Below are 21972 nucleotides of genomic sequence, written 5' to 3'. Positions count from 1 at the left end.
GAGCTGCTATCGGCACCCACACACTGCTTCCTATTTCCTTTGCCGAAATACTTCCCCCCCGGCAGCGGGGGAGGCAAGGGGCTACTGGCAAAGCCATGCTTCCTTACGATGAGGGTCTGCTGCTGGCACAGCTCTGCCCTAGAGCTCAAGTTCCATCCCGGGGAGCTCACCCAGAGCTCTTCTCACTGCGTGAGTGGGTGTCCTGAAAGAGGTTTTCAATCTTTTCAGGTTTTATTGCAGCAGAAACAGGAACGGGATAGGTTTTTTTTTTCTTAAAGCAAGCTTGGCAGCGGGATGGGTTCGTGCAGGAGCCCCTGCTCTGCCCACGCCTTCGCGCAGGTGTTTCCGGCCATCGGGGCTTCTCTCGCTCTGACAATCATAGAACGGTTTGGGTGGGAAGGGACCTGTTAAAGGTCACCCAGTCCAACCCCCGTGCCATCAGCAGGGACACTTTCCACTAGATCAGGTTGCTCAGAGCCCCATCCAACCTGACCTTGAGTGTTCCCAGGGATGGGGCATCTGCCACCTCTCTGGGCAACCTCGGCCAGTGTCCCACCACCCTCACTGTAAAAAATTTCTTCCTTGAAGCTAGTCTAAATCTCCCCTCTTTTAGTTTAAAACCATTCTGGTGGCTTTGGGGCAGCAGCAAACTTGGCACTCGCTCCTGAGAGCCCAAAAAGTCTCCTCTGCCAGCACGGGGGGCCTGGCGGTACCTCTCGCTGCCGAGAGCTCCCTGAGCAGCATTGCGGGGCCGGGGGGCTCCCCGGGCTCAGCAAGGCCTTTGCACGCTGCCTGCGGGGAGCAGCGGAGCTGTGAGCACCCGGTGAGGGCACCGGGCCCTGTGCCCAGCCCCAGAACTGGCTGCGAGGGAACCACGGAACCCAGCGGCCGCGGCTGGCACAGAGCAGGCTCCTCCGTGGGACACAGCACCTGTGTGCGCCTGTGCACACCCCTCCGTGCTCACAGGCACGTGCACACACACGTACACAAATGCCCGCATTACACACGTGCAGGTGTACGCACACATCCTGAGGCACACCTGCACACTCTGGTACATGTGAACGTGTACGTGCACTGCCCTGTACACACCAGTACCTGCACACCAGTGTGCACACACATGCGGACACCCAGTGGACACAGGCACACACTGCATTGCACACACACCCGAGCACTGCCCAGCATGCAGAAGCACGCACGCACCCCAGCGTGCACACCCAGAAGCACGTGCGCATCCTGCTGCTCACAAGCACATGGAGACCCCAGGGCACACATGCACAACCACGTGCACACCCTGCTTGCACAGAAGTATAAGCACGAATACTGACATGCTCCAGCGCACACATGCACGCACAACGATACGCATGCACGCAGCCCGTGGTGCATGCACGCACACACAGGCACACATGCACGGCCATATGCACAGAAGGACGCCCCTCAGCACACTGATCCACATGCATGCACGTGTGTGCACACACGCACGAACACACCCCCCCGTGCACACCAGCAGAAGCGCATACACTCACGGTACACACGTGCACGGGCACGTACATGGATGGGAACACGCACACCCCTGTCCACACACGCACACCCCAGTGCTCACACGCAGGCACGCGCACACGACGCACACACGCACGAACACCACCCCCCGCCCCGGTGCACGCAGGCGCGCGCACACACGCGCGCACGCAGGCACACCCCGGCGCACGCACGCGCACCCCCCCCTCCTCCCCCCCACGTACACCTCAGCGCGCGCACGAACACACGCGCACGCGCGCACGAACACACGCGCCGGTGCGCGCGCACGCACGCACATCCCGCCGCCCGCCCCGCGGGCCCCGCTCCGCCGCCGCGCGCCCCGGGCCCCGCCCCTCCGGCGCGCCGGCGCAGCCCGCCCTGCCGCGGCGGAGCGGCCGTGACGATGGTGGCCAGCGGGCGGGCGCGCAAGCTGGCGCGGCGGTACCGGCTGGCGGTGGCCACGGCCCTCGCCATCCTCCTGCTCCAGGGGCTCGTCCTCTGGACCTCCGCCGGCCTCGACGAGGAGGGACCGGCCGAGGTACGCCGCGGGGAGGCCGGGTCGGCCGCCCGGGGCCCTGCGGGCGGGGGCCGAGGGGGGCGGTGAGGTGGCGGGAGGGCTGAGGGAGGTGGGGGGCGATAAAGGGGCTGGGGGTGCGCTGAGGGGGGTAGGGGGGCGATAAGGGGGGGGCGAAGGGGCTGAAGGGGACGGGGGGGACAGGGGAGGCGGTGAGGGGCTTGAGGTGGGCGGGAGGCCGGAGGGGGGGTCGCAGGAGGGCGGTCCGTGCTCGGAGGGGGCTCTTGAGGCCAGAGGGGGCCCTTGGGTGGGGGGAGGTTCTGGGGCAGCAGTGCCGGGTAAGGGATGGCGTGTTCCCTCGTTCTGGAGCTGGGAGGGGACACAGGAGGGTGGCCCCCCCACCCCGGCTGTCTCTGTGGGGCTGACGAGGCTCCGTCCTGGGACTGAGTCCCTGGCGTGGGTGGGGGTCGCACAGGCCTCAGGCTGCGGGGTTGGGGGCGGTGGGCAGGCAGCCTGCGAGGGGGCTCCAGCTGCGGCAGCACGGGGGTCGCGGCACATGAGAAGAGAACCCTGTGGCTCAAGGGGTGTCAACTGGGGTCTGGCGTGGGGTGAGGAGTGTGGGAAGCTCGATGGGGGTCTTGTGCTTCCCTGTGGTTTGGGAGGCGTTGTGGGAAGCTGGAGTCGGTGACACCCAAGCCAAGAAAATATGAAAACACATGGTAATTCAGAGCACGCACAGCAGCTCAGGAAGTTTGTGGCAGCTTGTATTGAGCTGGTCTGGTCAGGGATATCCCCATGACATGTGAGGGTAAGAGGACCTTTTGCTGTCATCTGTTGTCTTTGTGTCAGAGCACTCGCTAAGGCGAAAGGCGTCACCTCTTTTTTTTGTGTGTGAGGAAACTGAGGCACGGGCTGGCAAAGTCGTTTGCCCAAGGTCACACGCAGAACAGGTATTGAGGAGGACCCAGGCCTCTGGAGCACATTGTTGCCACCTTCAAAGCAAGCTCTTGACCTCTGGGTTGCTTATTTGAATTTATTTGTCGTGAGCTGCCTGGACCGTGTCTAGGCCTGCTGCATCTGAGTGGACCAGTGGCTGAAGCTGGTTTCTCCGAGAGCATTGAGAAGGAGCTGAGAGTCCCTGTATGGGCTTCCCTGGTGAATATCTCTACGACACCAGAGCCCCCCTCCTTGGGCAGGACACTCGTGCTCCAGGGGCTGTCTAGACTCTCCGTGGGTTGCCGACAAGCCCCAGGACGATGGCGAAGCCAGGTTTGGCAGGGGCAGGAATGGCATGCGATGAGAGTTGGGAGCTCTGCGGGGACAGGTGTGGGGTGAGCACAGTAGCTGTGGCAGAGCAAAGCCAGTGGCTGTGAGGTGAGTGGTGGGGATCTCTGGAGGGGCGAGAGCTTCCCCTCCCCATTGTGGAGTGCCTCTCAGTGCCTCTGTGGTTGGCAGGTCTTTTCACAGGACTAGAAAGTTTTCTCTGAGAGCAAAGAGGTGAGAAGGGGAACTGGGCAGCCTCTTGCAGGGAGGAAGGTCTCTAAGATGACTACTCACTCAGTAGATTAATTCCCAGCCCCAGGCCTACTTTTGGGCCGTTGGGAATGGCCACGAGCATCCTTGTGTGTTGCTGTACGCCCACCACCAAACCAGAAACAAGGAATAAATGTGGCGAGGAGAGGGAACATGGAGTTGTCTGTGATCCAAGGACACAGCGTGAGAGCAGATCGATCTGGCAGCCAGGATTGCCCGACTGCCCCTTCCCCTTGACCTTGATCTAAGGACTTCACTGTTCCCAGCTTCCTCTTCCCTTTGCAACTTCTTGTGCTGCTTGTCTACTTTTCTCAGCTGCTGCCCTGTGCAGCCTCCCAGGATGGCTCGTTCTATCTCAGTCCTTGCCTAGTTTCCCCTGTCTCTTCCCAAAACAGCTGGGCAGCTGACAGATTTGGCCATGGGTCCCATCGCCTGGAGAGGGGATGGTTCACCACTAGCAGGCCTAACTCCACAGCTTGGGAATGGACGAGCCTTTTTGGAGAAGGCAAGAACCATCCTGAACTTTATGGACAGCCCAAACCCATTAGCAAGCTGGGAAAAGTCCAATTAAGCTTTAATTCTTATAAAATGGCAAAGCTCTTGGTTTCTGTGCCCTCCTGCAGCTTCTGATTTTGGCCAGACCTGAAGGAGCTGCCGTTTCCCAGGGGCGTTTCTGGTAAAGCTGGAGGAACCCTCCCAGGAGAGCATGACCTTGCAGGCGTGGAAGGATTTGGGGAACTTTGAGATCTCTTAATTGCCAGCGTAAACAGCTCCTTCCCACTAATGGACACAGCTCTAACCTGACCGTAACTCGCTGTAGAGAGAGAAAAGAAGACTTGAGTCCTGCAAACGCTGTGGAGTGTCTGGCGTTCCGGCGAGCTCGCTGTCTTCTCCAGACCAACACCTTTGGCTGGGGCGTCTGCAGAGGTTGGAGGCTTGAGCTGCAGCCCTGAGCCCCGGGCTGGCAGCTGCCTGTGCTGCCCAGGTGTTCCCAAAAGGGCTGCTCTGATCTCTGCCGGTGGCAGACCCCTTCTCTGTCCTGCTTGGTTCTTCAAAGCCTGCTCGTCTTCTTGTCTTCCCTTTGTAGCCTCCATTCCCGGTGGCTCCCTGGTGTGAGCCGAGCAGAGACTGCGTGAGGATCTTTGCCCTTCACTGGAGCAGGTTGTAAACCCATCTCGCACCAGCAGCACTGACTGCTCGCTGCCCTGTAAGGGGCTTCAGCCACATCAGAGGCACCAGCCCAACCCTCCGTGAGAAGGCTGTGCTGCTTGGATCCTCTCACTTCTCTTTCCAAGTGATTGCAGGGTCCTGCAGGCTCCCTTTACTCGCCAAGCAGCTGCTTTGTGGTATACAGACCAGCAGAACCTGGATCAGTCTCCATCTACCCAGCTCATCATGGAGTTTCCTGCCTCCAGGAAGCCAAATTATCTTGTTGCACTGGGATCAGCCGCCACAATCCCTGTCCAGACTGACTGATGGGAGAGGAAATTCCCACTGGTACCTAGCCCTTTGCTGGCAGCATCCCTGCTGCAGACAGCCCGAGCCTGCCTGCATATGAAGGTGGGAGCCCGAGAGACTGGAGTGATCCTGCCTTTGTTGTGGTGACACTGACAGCTCCTGAGCGAGCGTAGGAGCTTCCTGGAGCTCTTGGTCCACAGTGGAGCTGGCACCGGGAAAACGCAAACCACAAAGTGTCCTTGTGGGTGGAGATGATGATCTGTCACTTGGGAGAAGTGTTTTAGCCCAGTCACGTCTCTTCCCCCTCTTCACCTCCCAGCTTTCACCTTCCAGGCAGGAGGCAGCACATCTCTGAGGCCTGCGTGTTGATGTCCCCCTCATGCTGTGGCTGTCAGAGAAGCTTCCTGCAAAACATCTTTTCTTCCAGTTTCGCTGAGATTCCTTGATTTTATTTTTTCCCCCAAACAGCTTGTTTTCAGGGGACTGTCTCTAGCCATTTTAATTGTGAGGTCTAAGGCTCTGCTCCTGCAATTGGCAATCGAGCATCTGGATTCCTCTGGTGACTTCGGAACGTTTTGGTGCTGGTTTTGCCTGATGAGTGCTCCTATGTGGCGGACACCAGTCAGTCAACCAGAAGGGGAAGTCCTGCAGGACACCAGATGCTGTTAGCTCTGCTAGACCTGCACTGGGGATAGGGTGCAAGTAGATGCCTGACCTGTGGCTCTGTGTCACATTGAGGGAGGCAGGACAGGAGAAGTGACCTCTGGCTGGTGCCTGGAGTGATCCTGAGTGTGTTGGAGGCGTGGTATGGGAAGCCTTACCAAAAGTCCTGCATATGAGTCTTAAATATAGCAGAGCAACGTGGCTGGAGTCATTCCCTGCCTGGCTGGGATGGAGGGATTGCTCTGCTGTGGTGCAGTAATTAGTAACCGTTGAGTTCGTTAACTGGCAGCTCCGGAAAGGCTGGCAATGGCGATGCTTCTAACGACTTCCCTGCTGAGGGAGGCAGCTGGGTGTGCTCGTGAGCTGGGAACAGGGCTCCTTCCAGGGGAACGAGCAGGACTAACGGAGGGTGGTCGTCACGTTGGGGCTGTCCCCAGAGCCAGGCATGTTGGGGAGCAGAGGTGTGAGTGGGGCCGGCGGGTCTCATCCACGGGCTCAGCCCTGTCCTCGCAGCAGAAGACTCGCTCCTTGCCTGTTGCCTCCCAACTCCTCACTCCTGTAATGCTTAGTGGAGAAAAGGGGTTTATAGCTCTGGGAACAGATGGTCCTGCCTGGTAACTAAAGAAGGGTTCACCCCCTGTCTCGGGCCGCCTGTGCCACCTGTCTGGGCAGAAGGGGGCTCGGCTGATCCTCGCTGACACCAGCTCCTCTGAAGTTAAGCGGTGGCTTGGCCCGTTCTTGGGTAGCTGTGGTTTGCAGGCTGTGCCACTGCAGCATGGGTAGTTCAGGGACTGCAGAGTGGGCAGATCTTGTCAGATGCTTTCCGGCCTTTGCACCGTGTGGTTTCTGCTGGCCGTGAGCTTCCCTGCAGCTATGCCCACAGCAGGGATTGTGCAGGGGGCCAATTTGTTCCCGCTGTCCTTGTGAGGCAGCTGCCCGTCCTCAGAAGATGCTGCTGCCCAGGAATAGCCCCCAATGTGCTCATTGCCTCCTGCGGAGCCCGATGCAGCAGCTGAGCAGGCAGGTTTTGAGGGCGTTGTGAAATCCTGGCTGGAGCAGGCAGCCACTTCACTGCCTGTCAGTCGGGATCCCGCACCTGCAGTGGGCTGGGGGCACACGACCCCAGCCCCATGAGCATGACTCACTGGGAAAGCACTTTCCCATGAGCATGGCTCTCACAGGCATCCGAACTTCCCAACTCTCTGCTCTCCCCAAGGCTGACTTGTTTCTACTCATCAGCCAGCCTGGCAGAGGTAACGAAGCGTAATTAACTGCTCCCTTTACACATCCGCTTGGCTTGGCGGGAGGGTTTGTTAAAGGGATTTCTAGAGAAGCTGGCGATCGCAGCGCCTGCTCCAGCCCAGCGTGGGAAGCCAGGGCGTGGGGTCTTAGCCTGGGGTTTTAGGTGGCGGAGGGCAATCTAATGTCCAGTGGCATTGAGCTCTAGGATCAGGGATCCTCCAGGGAGTGTGTTGGCAGAGCTGGGGAGAAGCAGGCTCGAGTTAATGCTGTCTGTCTTCTCTTCATCTACCTGGAACTGGAACAGGAGCGGCAGAAAAAAGCCAGGTTGCCCGAGAGCAGCGACAGCTCCAAGGACTCGGACAGCTCTGCCGGACGCCGGGGCAGCACCAGCCGGAAGCACGGGCGATGGCGGGGACGGGCAGACAGCCCTGGGGCACTGGTGTCCAAGGTGGTGAGAGCTGTCACGGCGAGACACAAACCAGGACGGAGGCTGCCGGCCGCGCCGGACTCCTCCAGCCGGAGAAACCTGACGGAGCTGCGCGGGGAGGCCCAGCTGGCTGTCTTCCAGCAGGGCGACACGGGCAGCGTGGAGGGGGCTCCCCAGCCCACTGAGAACAGCTTCACCCCTAAGTGCGAAATCACGGGCAAAGACGCCCTCTCAGCGCTGGCACGGGCCAGCAGCAAGCAGTGCCAACAGGAGATCGCCAACGTGGTGTGTCTGCACCGGGCTGGCAGCCTCATGCCCCAGTCTGTGCCTCGCCACTGCCAGCTTTCAGGTGAGTCCTCTTGGGGTGCTCCCAGTTGCCCCTGGGCATCGGGAATATCCCAGCCAGGTGCATGGGCCACCTTCTTTATGTCACCAAACCGTCCCACCTGGCAAAAAGCGGCCTCAATCTGTTACTGATTTCCAGATTACCGCTGCCTCTGTAATCCAATCAAAGCTGTGCCAGCTTCCTTAAGCTGGGCTGTTCATTCCAACCAGCAGTGCCTGCAGAGGTCAGAGCCAGGCCCAGCTGCATCTTCTGTTTTGAGGGGCCAGAGAAGGACAGCTCCCCTTTTCCCAATGCATCCCTGTCAATGTAACACAAGGGACTGCATGTGCCACCCGTGCCCCTGGCACTGCAGTCTGATGGGGTTTGCCAGAGACCAAGCTCTTCCCTGCTGTCCCCAGCCTTGCTCTGATCTCCCTGTTTTATCAGGAGCTCGGGGCGGTGGGTGCCAAGGCTGGGGATGGCTGACAGCCCTCTCCCTCCCCGCACAGGCAAGGTCAGCCCGGTCATCCAGTGGGACGAGAGCCGGCTGCAGCTGCTGCCCCCCAGCAAGCCCGTGCGCATCGCCTACATGCTGGTTGTGCACGGCAGGGCCATTCGCCAGCTGAAGCGACTCATCAAGGCTGTGTACCACCAGCAGCACTTCTTCTACATCCACGTCGACAAGGTGTGCAGCAGGGGTGAGGGGAGGGAGAATGCTCACAGTGCCCAGATAGGTCACCAGGACAGGGGGCAGAGCTGGGGCACGAATGGGTGGTAAGCAAAGGAAGTGGCTGGGTAGGGTTTGTCCTTGCTGCTGGTGGAGCTGTGACCCTCCCACCCCGATTTCTGCAACCCCAGGGAAGCATGATCTGTCCCCCCTGCCCAGAACAGTCTTGTCTTGCTGCTTCCCTCCCTGTGGAGACTGCTGTAAGGGCTGACCCCGGGCTGGCAGCAAGGAGGCCCTGGGAAGATGAGCTCCCTGCTGAGTGTGAGCCGTGTTCCCTGCCAGCGCTCCAACTACCTCCACCGTGAGGCAGAGGAGCTGGCCCGGCACTACCCTAACATCCGTGTGACGCCCTGGCGCATGGTGACCATCTGGGGAGGTGCCAGCCTGCTGAAGATGTACCTGCGTAGCATGAAGGACCTGCTGGAGCTGGCCGAGTGGCCCTGGGACTTCTTCATCAACCTGAGTGCCACTGACTACCCCACGAGGTGAGGACCTTGCCTGGGGCAGGGGAGGATGATGGAAGTGTTTGGGCTTCATGATGCTGCAGCAGCCTTGGGAGGAGCAGGGAGCTGAGGAAAGATGGGGTTGGAGATTGCACTCACGTGCTGGGGATGATGCTCCAGGGCCAGGCTGGGTCCCGTCTTTGCAAAGGAGCCCAGCCAGTACCTCGGAGGCTGTTTTTTCCTGCGGTCTGGGTGTTGCAGGGGAACAGGCATGTGAGGCGCCAGACAGGAGAAGGGCCATGTCTGTGTCTCCCCAGCGATGGGCCGGGGGGTTGAGTCAGCACGTACCGAGCAGCCTTAGGCTCTTTTTATCTGGTGGCTCTTGCAGGGTGTGAATTTTATTGGGCTGCTCTACCCCAGAGGCCTTTAATGTTTTCTTATTTGCACCTCAGGACCAATGAGGAGCTGGTGATGTTCCTATCCAAATACCGAGATAAGAACTTCCTGAAGTCTCATGGCCGAGACAATGCCAGGTAATCCCAGCTAGGGGCAGAGCTGAACTGGAGGAACAGGAAAAGGAGGGGTTTCAGAAAAGAACTGAAACAGTTGAGGCAGGGTGGTTGTTCTGGATATGGCTGCACCCGGCAAAGTGGGCGACACTCCTAACCCCTCGTCCTCCCTCCTGTGCCCAGGTTTATCAAGAAGCAGGGCCTGGATCGCTTGTTCCATGAGTGTGACTCCCACATGTGGCGGCTGGGTGAGCGCCACATCCCCGAGGGCATCGTGGTGGACGGGGGCTCCGACTGGTTCTCGCTGACGCGCAGCTTCGTGGAGTACGTGGTCTACGCTGACGACCAGCTGGTGTCCCAGCTGCGCCAGTTCTACACCTACACGCTCCTGCCAGCTGAGGTGGGTGCTGGCTGTGGGACACGGGCTGCGTTTCTTCTCGCTGTACTTAACATCACTGTCCCACTTCATCTCTGCCCTGGGTAGCTATGAAGGGAACTGGTTTCTGCAGGCAGCTTTATGCCTCCCTTTGGCCCAGACCTGAGTATGAAAGAGGTGAGAGAGGAGTAGACAAGCCAAGGGTCGTGTTTATATCCAGCCCTGCACTTTGAGCCAGATAAGGACCAATGTGGCTGCACAGCCTCATCTACGCATTGCCCTGTGCTGGGAACAGAGAGAGGTGTCTGTCTGGGAGCTGCTGGGGCCTGTGTTGTTCCTCCGTGAATGAGGGGTGGCATGTCTCCATTAACCACCTGTCCTCCGTCCTCACTGAGTGTCCTGTCCCTTCTCTGCCGTCCACAGTCCTTCTTCCACACGGTCCTGGAGAACAGTCACGCCTGCGAGACACTGGTCGATAACAACCTCCGAGTGACCAACTGGAACCGGAAGCTGGGCTGTAAGTGCCAATATAAACACATAGTCGACTGGTGCGGGTGCTCCCCAAATGACTTCAAACCCAGGACTTCCTCCGGCTACAGGTGAAAAAGATCCTCCTTTCTCCTCCCGCTCTCTCCTCTCTTCCCTGTCTCTCTCCCCTCTGAGCTCCCCTGCCTGGGTGCAATGCCAGCTGCCGTGCACGCCTGCATGAGCCTCACCCCAGCCCCACAAGGGACGGGAGCAGGATTGGCTCCGCAGCCGCCGTGGGGCTCAGCACAGACGTGTCTGTAAATGCTCGGGCAGCGGGATTACGCTGGCTGTTCTGCCCAGCAGCCAGGTTTTTGCTTGTAATGCTGCTCCTCTTCCGAGACTTTCTCTCCCATTTTCCTGCTCTTTCACTGAAGACCTGTCACTTGGGGCAAATACCTTTTCAGTAAAACCACTCCAGCGTGCTGTCCTCTTTGGCAGGACAGAGCACCTTGTGACGACCTGTCTCCCATGCTCTCAGTGAGTAGGGCCATAGACTGAACAAGGGGGATTTGAGGGAGGTACGCTTAGCCCGGAAAAAGGAAGTTAGCAGGATTTTCGGGCAGTCCTGGACTCATGTAGTGCAGGGCCCTGATCCTGCAAGCTGTGCCACGTGGCCAGGCCTTGTGCAGGGCTCCGCAGTGGCTCTGCAGGATAGGGGCCCATCTGAATACAGACATTGCAGTAAAGGAGCTAGATGACACATGGCTGCTGCTGAGCACAGAAAGGGGGAGGCAGTGGGAGAGATAGGAGCCCATCTGCATTACCAGCAAGTGTACCGTGTGCTCCCGCTGATCCTGCCACAGAGGATCCCACAGAGAGGCTGGCTGTGCTTTGCTGCTCCTTAGCCTGTGCCCTCAAAGGGGGCAGGATGGGTCCCAGCATGTTTCTTCCCCATCTGTCTGTCTCCCAGCTGCCCTGCTCGGGTGGGAGGGCAGAGGGGCTGGAGCCAGCACTGTTAGAAATGCCTGTTCTCTTCCAGCAACTCTCCAGACCCACCTTCTTCGCTCGCAAATTTGAGTCAACGGTGAATCAGGAAGTGCTGGAGATCCTGGACACACACCTCTACGGCAGCTATCCCCCTAACATGCCGGCCCTGAAGGCGTACTGGGAGAACGTCTACGACCGTGTCGATGGGCTCAGCGGCCTCAGTGATGTCACCCTCACCTTCTACACAGCCTTCTCCAGGCTGGGGCTCCACAAAGCCACGACCACACCAGCAGCAAAGGCTGACAAGCTGTGCAGGTGAGGGCATTTGCCGTGGGCGTGATCCACACTCCAAGTGGTGGCCTGCATCGTGTGCTGGGAGGATGCTGATGTGCAGATGTGCAACCTCTCTGTCTGTCTCTCTCTCCAGATTTGAGCCCCGGGGCTTCCCATCCAGTGTGCACTTATATTTCTATGACGACCGTTTCCAGGGTTACTTGGTGATGCAGGAAGTGCAGAATTTGGCAACTGGGCAGGCCGAGTCCCTGGAGGTGTGGATGATGCCCCAAGGAGCTCTGAAGCTGGCGGGTCACGGAGCGCAGGCAAACCGCTTACAAAACCTTGAGGTAAATGGGGAAAGTTTCCCTCCCAACACCTGCTTTCCTGCCTGGCTTTCCCACACTGCGCTGCCCACCCTTCTGTTCCTACCTACGTGCTGTGGGGACAGAGGAGCACAGTGCCACTGTCATGTCTGAGAACAAACCTTTGTCCAGGAGTTTGGCTTGTGTGTGGAATGTGGAGCTTATCGGTGGGGAAAGCTTGAAAATCCCCTGAAGGGGATCAGGGGGGAAGCTGAGGCTGTGGTGCCCAGCGCCTGCAGCTGCAGGAGGCATCACACAGCTGGATTAGTGCCGGGTGGTGCAGGCAGGCAGGACAGCTGTAGAGGGTGAGATGTACATTGCCTTGGGCTCCAAAGTTTGTGCCTTCCCTGGTTTGAAGAGGTGAAATGCAAAACCTGCGCTGATAGCGTCTCCCTGCCCAGTGTCCCACTGCTTGTGCCTCCTGTCCCTCCAGGTGGGCACAGAGTGGGACCCCAAGGAAAGGCTCTTCCGCAATTTTGGAGGCTTGATGGGGCCTTTCGATGAGCCAGTGGCCATGCAGAAGTGGTCACGAGGCCCCAACCTGACAGCCACAGTGGTGTGGATTGACCCCACCTACGTCATCGCTGCCTCCTACGACATCACGGTGGATGCTGAAGCAGAGTTCACCCAGTACAAGCCCCCCCTGAACCGGCCCTTGCGTCCCGGTGTCTGGACCATCCGCCTCCTGCAGTTTTGGGAGCCCCTGGGGGAAAACCAGTTCCTGGTGGTGCCCCAGACTTTCAACCGCAAGCAGCCTCTCAGGAAAGGTGAGGAGGATGCTCTGGAGGCTGGGACTGAGTGGGGCGGGGGTCTCCCTATGGGCCCTCCCTCCCAGGGTGCTTCCCACTGGTGCTGGCCTCTCTGGGCTGCAGCTGATGACAAGGGCAAGGGGACACCAACGGGAAGAATGGCTCCTGCCATGTGAGTCCTCAAACCAGACCCTCCAGGCAGTTGTGGAGGGCGGGTTTGTAGTTCGTATCCATTCCTAAATCCTGCAGCAGCACCTCTCTCGTTGAGCTGGAGGAGGGCTGGGGTTGCAAAGGGACAGGGTGAACCCTGCAGGGAGGGTGGCATTAAGAAGGGCAGGGTGCTGGGGTGTTGCTGTGCTGCTGATCCCCTCTCCTCTCTCCCTGTCCTGCCCAGATGACAGCAACTGGCTGCACGGTGGCCCCCCCCCGCAACGAGTACATGGAGCAGAGCTTCCAGGGCCTGGGGGGGATCCTTAACCTGCCGCGCTCCGAGGAGGTGGAAGAGGATGCGGTGCGGAAGGCCCAGCTGACGGGCAGGGCGCTGGAGGACTGGGCGGACGGTACCATCGGCACCTTCTGGTCTGCAGCAGACGTCTGCGTCGGCAGCTCCTCTGCCTGCACATCCCTGGAGACCTGCAGCAAAACCTCCTGGAGCTCTCTCTCCCCGGACCCCAAATCAGAACTGGGGCCTGTCAAACCTGACGGGCGGCTGAGGTAGCAGGAGCAGCCGGGGGGGCAGCCTTGGGAGCGAGGAGCATCCTCCGTCACAGGCGTGGGGGGGATCTCCAGACTACATCACCCTGTGCCATTTGCACCGTAGTCACTTGAAGAAGAGAGAATGGGAACCTCTGGGAGGGGGAAACCTTCTCCTGTGGGTATTTTGGGCGTAGGGGGAGGCGTGGGGTCCATCTTGCCCACCTCCCCTGGGAAGGGGCCCTTGCTGGCCAGGGAGAGTGTGCTGGGGTGCCCATCACCACAGGGGCACAGATGGTGCTGGTGGCTGGGAAGAGCTGTGCATTTGTTACTCCAGGCCTTGGAGCCTCAGGAGGGGTGATGGGGGAAGGAGGGAAGGCTGGCGGATGGGCAGGCGTTGGACCAACTCAGCACCCTGCCCAGCCCCGGGCTGGATCTCTGCAGGATCGGGCCCTGTGCTGCTGGTTGCCCCCCCGGGAGGGCTGCCAAGGGACTCTAGGGACAGGCAGAAGCAGAATGGGTCAAAACCTGCCGTATGCACGGAGCTGCTGCTGGCCCAGGGCTTGCATCTCATCCCCTCCACCCCTGCCCTTTAGTTTGTATTTTTATAAATATATTTACAGAAATATATCTGACGCAAAGTGCAATAGAGACGAGACCCCGCGCTGGCCGGGAAGTCCTTGTGTCTCCATCTCCCCTCAGACTCTAACATACCTTGTTCTCTTGGGTGTCCTGGCACTACAGGACAGGGTGCTGGGTAGTTTACATTTTTTTTTTAATATTATTATTACTATTATTATTGTTTTGCTGTTTCCCCATTTCCTGCTGGGGGCTGCTGGGGAACTGCACCCTGCTGCCCCTCGGGCAGGGGTGCCCCAGGGCTGTGGGGTGCTGCCTGCCCTCCAAGGCAGCTGCCCAACTGTGCCAAATGTTTGGAGCTGCCGGTGTGTGTTGTGCGACGGCGAGTGGAGGAGCACACGGTTCAAGCCCAACAAGCCGCCGCAGACCCTGCTGCCTCCGTCTCCAGTTCAGCAAAGGGACGCCCCAGTCCCCTGCCAAAATGCCATCCCTGGGGTTGACGTCCTGCTGCAGATACGACAGCAGCTTGCCGTGCCTGGAGGGCTGCCCTGTGCCACAGCCCCTGGGCCCAGCCTTTTCTTCTCCCAGGTTGACAGAAGCCCTTGGGATTTGCTGTGCTTCCCTGGCTAAAAAGCAAAGAGGCGAGGTCTGGCGGCTCTATCTGCTCTCCACTGCTTCTGCTTCCTCCCCTCCTCCAGGGAAGATGTGCAGCAGAACGTCACCTTTCCCACCGTCCTCCCAGGCTTGGGAACTGCCTGATGTTCCTTCTTCCAAGACCGACGCTGCATGGAGAAGTCTGCGTTTGGTTTTCACCCTGGGAAGACGCTTCACATCTCATCCGCAGCTTGGGAAGGGGTATTGCCCCTGCAGCGGGGAGCTGCTGGGGACAAGCTGGAGATCATGTGGCCCAACCCCTCTGCTCAAAGCAGGGTCAGCAGGAACCAGTGGCTTGGCCAGTTGTGTTTTGCTGTCTCCAAAGATCTGTGCCATCCTTCACCTTCCTCCAATGCCCCAGGCTTCCCTACCTGATGAGGCTCACGCTCCCGGTCTCCATGGTTTAAGGATGCTGATGCTGTAAGAGGCGCGTTGTGAAATGGGCTCCTCCTCACGCCGAGGGGAGATGGAGACCTTGGTGGGTGAGGGCAGATACCTGATGGCACCACAGCCCACCCCTCCTGCACCCGCTCCCTCGTGGGGTGCTCCAGGGCTGGGGAGGGATGTGGGGTGAGAGGGGCCATGCCGGGCCTGGCCCCGCTGCAAGGGAGGATGCCAGAACTGTGTCGGGAGCATTATGTAAAGTTGTCTTAAATATGCAACATCAGCACAAATACATCTGTCTGCGGTGCCATGTGTTGGGTGTGTGCAGCACGTGCTGGGAGGGCTGGGGGGAGCTGCTGGGCTTCAGAAAGCATTCGGGGGGGCTTCTCTTGCCCTTGCCCTGCTGGTGAGGGTGTAGATCTGTCCTGGGCACTTGGGCATGGGGTGTGGGGGCAGGGTGGGCTTGTTCACTCGGGCGATGCCGGCCCAAGCCAAGCTGTTGTTTCTCATCTCGCGGCTGGGGCTGGAGCCCGGTTATGGCTCAGGAGCTGCCGGCTGGTTCTTTGCACAGAGGCCGGCCCTGGCAGCAGGTGCCCTGCGGGTACTGCCTGCTCGGGTTACTCAGCGTGTACATTGCACTGACGTTAACATGCTAATTAGCTAATGAAGGGGCACCTCCTGGTGCCCGCGGGGCTGGAGCAGAGGGCGAGGGCTGGCAGCCTCCCGCAGCCCAGCCCAGCTTTCCCTCCCCGGGGACGGGGGCAGCGCTGGGGCTGTTCCCTGCCCGCTTTCTCGAGCTCAGGCAGCGCCGTGCGGGGCCAGGGAGCGGCACCCGGTCTGGCTGCGGCTCCTGGCGGCTGCTCGGCCGGGACAGCGGTGCTCCGGTAACCCCGGCGAGGGCCGCCTGGGGCTGGGGCACCCGCGGACGAGCTGGGCTTGGCCTGGGGTGTCTCCGCCGGGGGCCGGTTGTTTCCGGAGCGGAAAGGACGGGAGCCCGGCCGGCCGGGAGGCACGGAGAGCGCTGGCCCGGACCGGGGCCGCGTTTGCAGCGCGGCGGTGCCCATCCGCATCCCGCCCCGCCGCGCGCCGCGTCGCCACGGCAACCGCCGGCCTCTCCTTCTATCCGGCGAAAGTAGCCAGTCCCGCTGGCGGCCAATGGGAACCGGGGGGGCGGCGCGGTGGCCAATGGGAGCCGGGGGGCGGTGCATTGGCCAATGGGAGCCGGGGGGGTGGGGCGGGGCCGGGCCGCTCTGCGCCGCTGCGGCCGCGCCGTGCAGCGAGCCCCGCCCCCGCCGCCGGGGCGCGGGCAGCGGGCGGGGGCTGCCGGTGGCGGGATGGCGCACCCCAGCGAGGCCTCGGCGCACACGGCGGCTGCCGGTGCGGCCATGGACGGCAACGTCCTGCCCATCGTCATCGCCGCGAGTGAGTAGCGGGCGGGGGCTCTGGCTGAGCCGAGAGCGGAGCGGGGGTGGCTGCCGTGCGGGATCAGCCTCTGCCGCTGCCTCCTGGGGCGGCGTTGGGCTGTGCTGGCGAGACGACTCCCTCTGCCCCGGGGGCGACCTGGAGGAGCGGTCGCTGGAGCCCCCGGGGCCTTGCTGGCTCCCAGGGCTGGGGGCCGGAGCGGAGTGGCGGGAGGAGTTGGCGGTGCCGGGTAGGCTCCGCGGAGCGGAGTGTGGGCTGGGTGGGAGCCGCGGGTTCCTGGAATGCTGGTGAGCTGGCACCTGCCGAGGTGCTGAGTGTGAGCCGAGAGCCCCGGCCGCGGGCGGGAGGGCACAGGGGTGCCGAGGGTCCGGACCCTGCGGGGGCTGGTCCGTGCTGCAGCGGTCCGGATGGAGCTGAGCCCCTCTGGCTCTGCAGGATGTTCCTAGTCTCGCAGGGAGAGAGAGATGATGGGCGCAACGGGGCTTTTGGCATCCTCTGGACGGGCTGCAGGTGAAACCTGCTGGTCTGGGGCTTTTCTGAGCTGCTCTCTGCCGAGGCACCCGGAGGGTGAAGGCGGGAGGCAGCAGGGAGGTCCATGGGCTCGTTGGGCCACCGGCTCATCCCCCTCTTCTCCCTTCCCCTGGCAGCGGTGTCCACCTCTGTCTTCATTGTGGCGATCCTCATCCTGCTGCTGCTCCTGTACCACCGGGACCCCATGTGCTGCCAGTTTCTCTGCTCCTGCCGCTTCTTCCAGACCCCCAGCCAGCATGTGAGTGTCCTCCCTCTCCTCCTGCCTTCGAGTCCCCGGCTGCCCCCCGAGTTCTTGTCCCCTGGCGCTGGGGTCTGCAAAGCAGCATCACCAGCCCTGGCCGGGCTCACTGGTGGTTGTGGGGCCTCCAAGCAGAGCCGAGCTCTCCCTCCTCCTTCTTCCCACCCTGCCCCAGAGATCCATCCACCCAGCCCTGCCTGGCTGTGCCGCTGCGGGTGATATCTCCAAGGCCCGGCACTTGCAGGTTCCCCAGCTGCCCACGCAGCTCGGGGAGGGGGGTGTCCTTCTCCCCCGGCACAGCTGTGTGTTTTGCAGGGAAGGGGGCTGGAAGCTCAGGGTGAAGGCGGACAAAACCGCTCGCTTTCCTGGCAACTGTCTCTGTGCACAGCTCCCGGGTGCGGAGCAGCGAGAGACAAAGCCCTTTCGCTCGCATCCGTGATTTCCTGGGGCTGGCTTTCAAGTGGGGAAGCTGGTGATGGAAAAGAGCAACGTGTTCAGCCAGCGCTGCCTTTGTGGTGGTGGGTCCCCTGCCTGCTTCACTGCCTCTGCTCCTTTCCTCCTCTTCCTCCCCACCACCTGTCCGTGGCATGCGTTGGGGAGAGGGCTTGGGCGCTGCGCTCCTCGCCCTGCGGAGCTGCTTCCCGAGGCTGTGCAGGATGCGCCGTGAGCTGCAGAGGCTTTGCCGTGCTTGGGCCTGGCTCTCAGGTGGGTGGTTAAAGGAAAAGGCATCTTTCCTTTACCAAAGGACTGCGTGGACAGATGGATGTGGATGCAAAGAACTATATATGGAAAGGGAACGTATATGGGATGTATTTCCATCAGAAAAAGTGAAGTGGTTGTAGTGGTGTGAGGCAGTTTTCAAGCAGGTGTAGTTGCGCTGGTCGTGCTGGTTTTGCTAATCAGTTATTAAAACAAACAGTTGCGCCCCCAGCCAGCCTGATGTCCTGCAGCTTCTGGAACTGGGCTGTGGAGCTGAGACAAACAGTTCCTCGGTTAAGAGCAAAAGTAAATCTGTCACTTTGTCGTTCCCCCTGTGGATCTCTGGTTGCTCTGGGAATCTCTGGTCCGTTTGCTGCTGCCAGAGATGGGGCTTTTCTGAGAGCAAAGAGTGGCCCATGGCTGAGTCCTGGCTCTGGCGCGAGGGGCTGCTCTGTGAGCGGGATCTCTGCTGTTGCTCAACACCTTGACAGGGAATCGAGGTTAATGAGTCTTTAGCAAGACTGCTCAGGAACAGGACAGCTATTGCTCTGCAGGCTTGCTACGTTATTCTGAAACACTCTGGGTAGAGAAGCATTACAAATCCTGTTACCCTGGGCATGTGGTGGAGCTCTTATCTACGCCAGCGGAATAGTTGAGTTGTTTCTTTGTTGTCCCCGAAGAGAGAGAGTTCTGCTGAGTCTGGATGAAACCCTGCCCTCCGCCGGGCTGCCATCCCTCTGGCCGGGCTGCGTAGCGGTGCCAGCTGGCTCGGGCGCTTGCTGCTGGCCCTGTGCTGCCCGGTGAGGATGTGCCCGAGCTGTCGGTGTCGGTAAACAGGCAGGCAGAGGTTGACAAGAGCCACATGAGCCGAACGGGCAGAGGTAGCGGCTCTCCGTCCGCCCAGAGTCCCATTTCCCAGGCTGTCCCATGGGAGCTGGCTGAGCTCCGCTCGCTGCTAGGCGGGATGCGAGGGGTTTTGGCTTTGCTCACATCCTCCTTCCTGACCCCTCGTTACAGGACCGCCCCCCGCCCTACTTCAGCAGCAGCCAGCGGCTGGTGGGTCCCCAGTGTGGAGCGTCACGGCTGGAGAGTGCTGTCGACAACCCTGGTGTGCAGGTGACGGCTGGGTCCCTGACGGGAGCTGGGAGGAATGGTAGCAAAGATCCTGATGAGCTTGGGAAGAGACTGTGGTTATGGGGCCTGGGGAGCTCGTGGCATAGGGAGAAGGAGCTGGACAGCAGGAGCAGCTTTGGGAAGTGCTGTTGGTGTGTAAAAACCTGGGGGTGGTGGTGTTGGGGGGCAGGGATACTGCAGAGGACAGCACAGTGCCCAGAGGTGTTTGGGCGTGCAGTGCCAGGCAGATCCCTCAGGGCCTGGGATTTGCAGAGCAGGTCGTGGTGTAATTACCTCCAGGGAGGGAGGATTTCCTCTCTCAGAGTCCAAGGAAGGGCACCTCCAACTTTGAACCCTGAAGTAACTTGAGGTGGCATCAGGCCATGAACTTCCAGCAAAGAGAGAGCCACCACCGCGCTGACCTTTCTCTTCTGGGGTGGGTATTTCTAGGGAGATGAGCTATTCTGCGTTGGACCCCCCAGCAGCTACCAGCTCCCTTCCTGGGAGCAGCCCCGCTTGCCAAGCTACGAGAGCGTGCGGAAGAAAGATCGCCAGCGGGAAATCCATCAGATGATCGCTGAGAGGTTTGGGCTGTGGGCAGAGCCTTCCCAGGAGGTGAGCTCTCTCTCCCTTGCACGAGGGTGCTGGCAGAGGTGTGGGGGCAGTCCCCCGCTCCGGTCTGTATCTGGGTCTTGCTTCAGCAATTTGCAGTAGCTGAGGACTCTGTTCTCTGTGATTGCCTTTCTCTGATAGCCTTTATCTCTGGGAAGAGCACAAAGTGTACCAGGAGGCTCCTTTTGTGAACATCCGTGTCGGTTAATGATTGATCTCTCGCGGTGCCTTTGCAGAAACGCCTCTGCCAGGAGGCAGGGTAGAGCTGCTGATGAAAGGGCAGGCCCTTTGGATCATCTCATCTGCTCAGTACAAGCCCAAGCTGGGAATGTTATTTTTGGATCTGTAAGGCTTCCACGGTTTCTTGCTCCCTTCTCCCTGCAGGACACCTCTGGGAGGCCCCTCACTATTACCTTGAAGTGTTTATGGCTTATTTATGAGCAGGAGGCTTTGCCTGTTATGACATTTCAGATTTGCACTCCCACAAGCCTGTGCATCTGCCAAGTAGGTCTTGCAGCAGCGTCCTGAGGGACTCCTGTTGAACAGAGACCTCACTGACTAAAGCAGAACAGAAACATTCGAAACCCTGAGTAGAGCCCTGAAGGTTTACTGATTCACCTGGGTTTTGCGCTCTTCAAGCTGCACCATAAAGTTTGCTGAAGTCAGCACTTGCTGCTCAGTGTTGGGAGCTGTAATTGATACCTGCCCTGAAACCAGAGCTCTGAGGGCACGGGAGAGTGAGGTCCCAAAGAGGAGTTGTTGAGGCAGGCCAGTGGGAGCTCTTCCACAGCATCCCTGTGGCGCTCCTGTCACTCCTTATGGGGACAAAGCTAGCCCAGCTCTGCCAAAATAAACGTCACAACAGCCCGGAGGTTCCTCTCTGCTGCTGTGCAGTGAGACTCGCTACCAAACCTGGGTGGAGAGCCTGGTTTGAAGGTGCTTGTATAAATCCCAGGAATTGATCCTTAGACAAAGGAAAGCGAACAGTCCTGTTTTAACAAAAGTCAAGTATTTTCTGGCCTAGTGACAAGTCCTTGAAGGGGGACAGGGAAGAGCAAGAACTGGGCACAGAGGGTGAGAGGGGGGAGTGGGGGGAATGTGCCTCTCCAGTGGATTTCTGCCCTGCCGTGTTGCAAACTGGTGCGAAGCGCTGGTTTTCCAGGTGTTCATCTAGCCAGCAGCTCGCTGCTCTGAGCACTGCAGGAATTTAATTTCAGGCTGGTGGTGGCTGTGAGCCTTGTCATCCGCTCTGTAAGAAGAGGTGAGATAATCTGGTTATTTCTGATCAGCTGTAATGCTCTTCCTCTCTCCTCAATAGATGCCGCCTCCCTACGAGCACGCTCTGAGGCATCCTCCAGCTTTCTCAGGAACACTAAGAAGCTCAGAGACCTTGGACAGACGTGGTGTGCCAGACCCTTTCCAGGCTCCTCTCAGCTACCACACTCAGCGAAACACAGACGTGTAAGGCCTCGGCCTCCGCGTACTGCCTCTTCTCGTGGTGTCAGCAACAGAAGTGCCTGTGACACCGTTCTCGTCCGCAGGGAACGGCTGAACCTCAGACCTCCACCCAGATTCACCATAAGCTGAGACACAGGCGAGTCAGACCCAGCCAGCAGAGACGTCCCTCCCGCAGCACTAGGACACCCACGGAGCCACTGCCAGGTACCGTGGTCCCAGCAGAGCAACCAGGGACGTTGCTCGCTCTTCTCTGGCAAACGAACTCTTACCAAAGGCGATGGACCAGCTGCTTGCTTCTACGCAGGGCGCAAAGCCAAGGTGAAGGTCTGCTCAGCTGGAGCTCCTCCAGGCAGCTGGTGTATCATACCTCCGTGAGGCAAGCACTGCCCGGCGTGCCAAGGATCAGACCTCAGACAGTGGTCGTGCTGTGCTACTTCACTTATTTCTTAGGTTATAGAACATTTTACCCTATCGGTGTGTTGGATACCAGGTGGGGATCCTCGCCCGCGAGCGGCAGAACGCACCTGCACTGGAGCATCGCCCTGTGCTCTCACAGTGACGGTCCTCTACAGCTCAGAGCAATTTTGCACGGCCTTCAGGTGAAGATCTGGAGAGGCTCCAGGGGCTGTGTCACCTGTGGTGTGCAAATACCAAGCCCTGAGATGAACCGTGTGAGTGGATGTGCAAGCTGGAAAAGGACAGGAGAAGTGTGGACAAAACAGCTGGTGGTCTCCGCAACGAACATAAAGCAAAGGTGGGCTTGTGTGGCTGACCCAGTTTACCCAGTCTTCTTCTGCAGAGCTGACAATCTAATAATGTCAACACTGGTGTCCTTACACAACCAATTTCGATAACTTGTTTTCTACTGCAGAGCCGATGTTTCCAATTGGTTACAAACCTGTAGATAAAACGAGATCAGTTTGGCCACAGGGTGTTTGGGCTCCTTTCTTTCAAGCAAGATAAACTCGAAAATGTCATGGAATGACTCGGGTAGGAAAAAAGGATAAGTCGTCTG

The 21972-nt window shown here is 59.7% G+C and overlaps 2 protein-coding genes across 2 annotated transcripts; both read left to right on the top strand.

The window, feature by feature from the left end:
* The first annotated feature begins 1918 nt into the window (after positions 1 to 1918).
* Positions 1919 to 13292, top strand: XYLT2 (xylosyltransferase 2). Its single transcript, XM_086624085.1, is given in 13 exon segments — positions 1919 to 2053; positions 7230 to 7701; positions 8187 to 8362; positions 8687 to 8889; positions 9300 to 9380; positions 9540 to 9756; positions 10156 to 10309; positions 10312 to 10331; positions 11240 to 11502; positions 11615 to 11810; positions 12259 to 12592; positions 12969 to 12994; positions 12996 to 13292. Coding segments are annotated over 13 exon segments (2574 nt in total).
* Positions 13293 to 16218: 2926 nt separating this feature from the next.
* LOC147527345 (uncharacterized) lies at positions 16219 to 20964 on the top strand. Its single transcript, XM_086624254.1, has 5 exons — positions 16219 to 16306; positions 16954 to 17075; positions 18792 to 18890; positions 19338 to 19502; positions 20818 to 20964. The coding sequence occupies exons 1-5, from the start codon at positions 16219 to 16221 to the stop codon at positions 20962 to 20964; spliced, it is 621 nt and encodes a 206-aa protein (XP_086480380.1).
* Positions 20965 to 21972: the final 1008 nt, after the last annotated feature.

The sequence above is a fragment of the Tauraco erythrolophus genome, chromosome 20 (genome assembly GCF_009769465.1).
Source record: "Tauraco erythrolophus isolate bTauEry1 chromosome 20, bTauEry1.pri, whole genome shotgun sequence".
NCBI classification, from domain to species: Eukaryota; Metazoa; Chordata; class Aves; order Musophagiformes; family Musophagidae; genus Tauraco; species Tauraco erythrolophus.
This window is presented reverse-complemented; position numbering and strand designations above follow the sequence as displayed.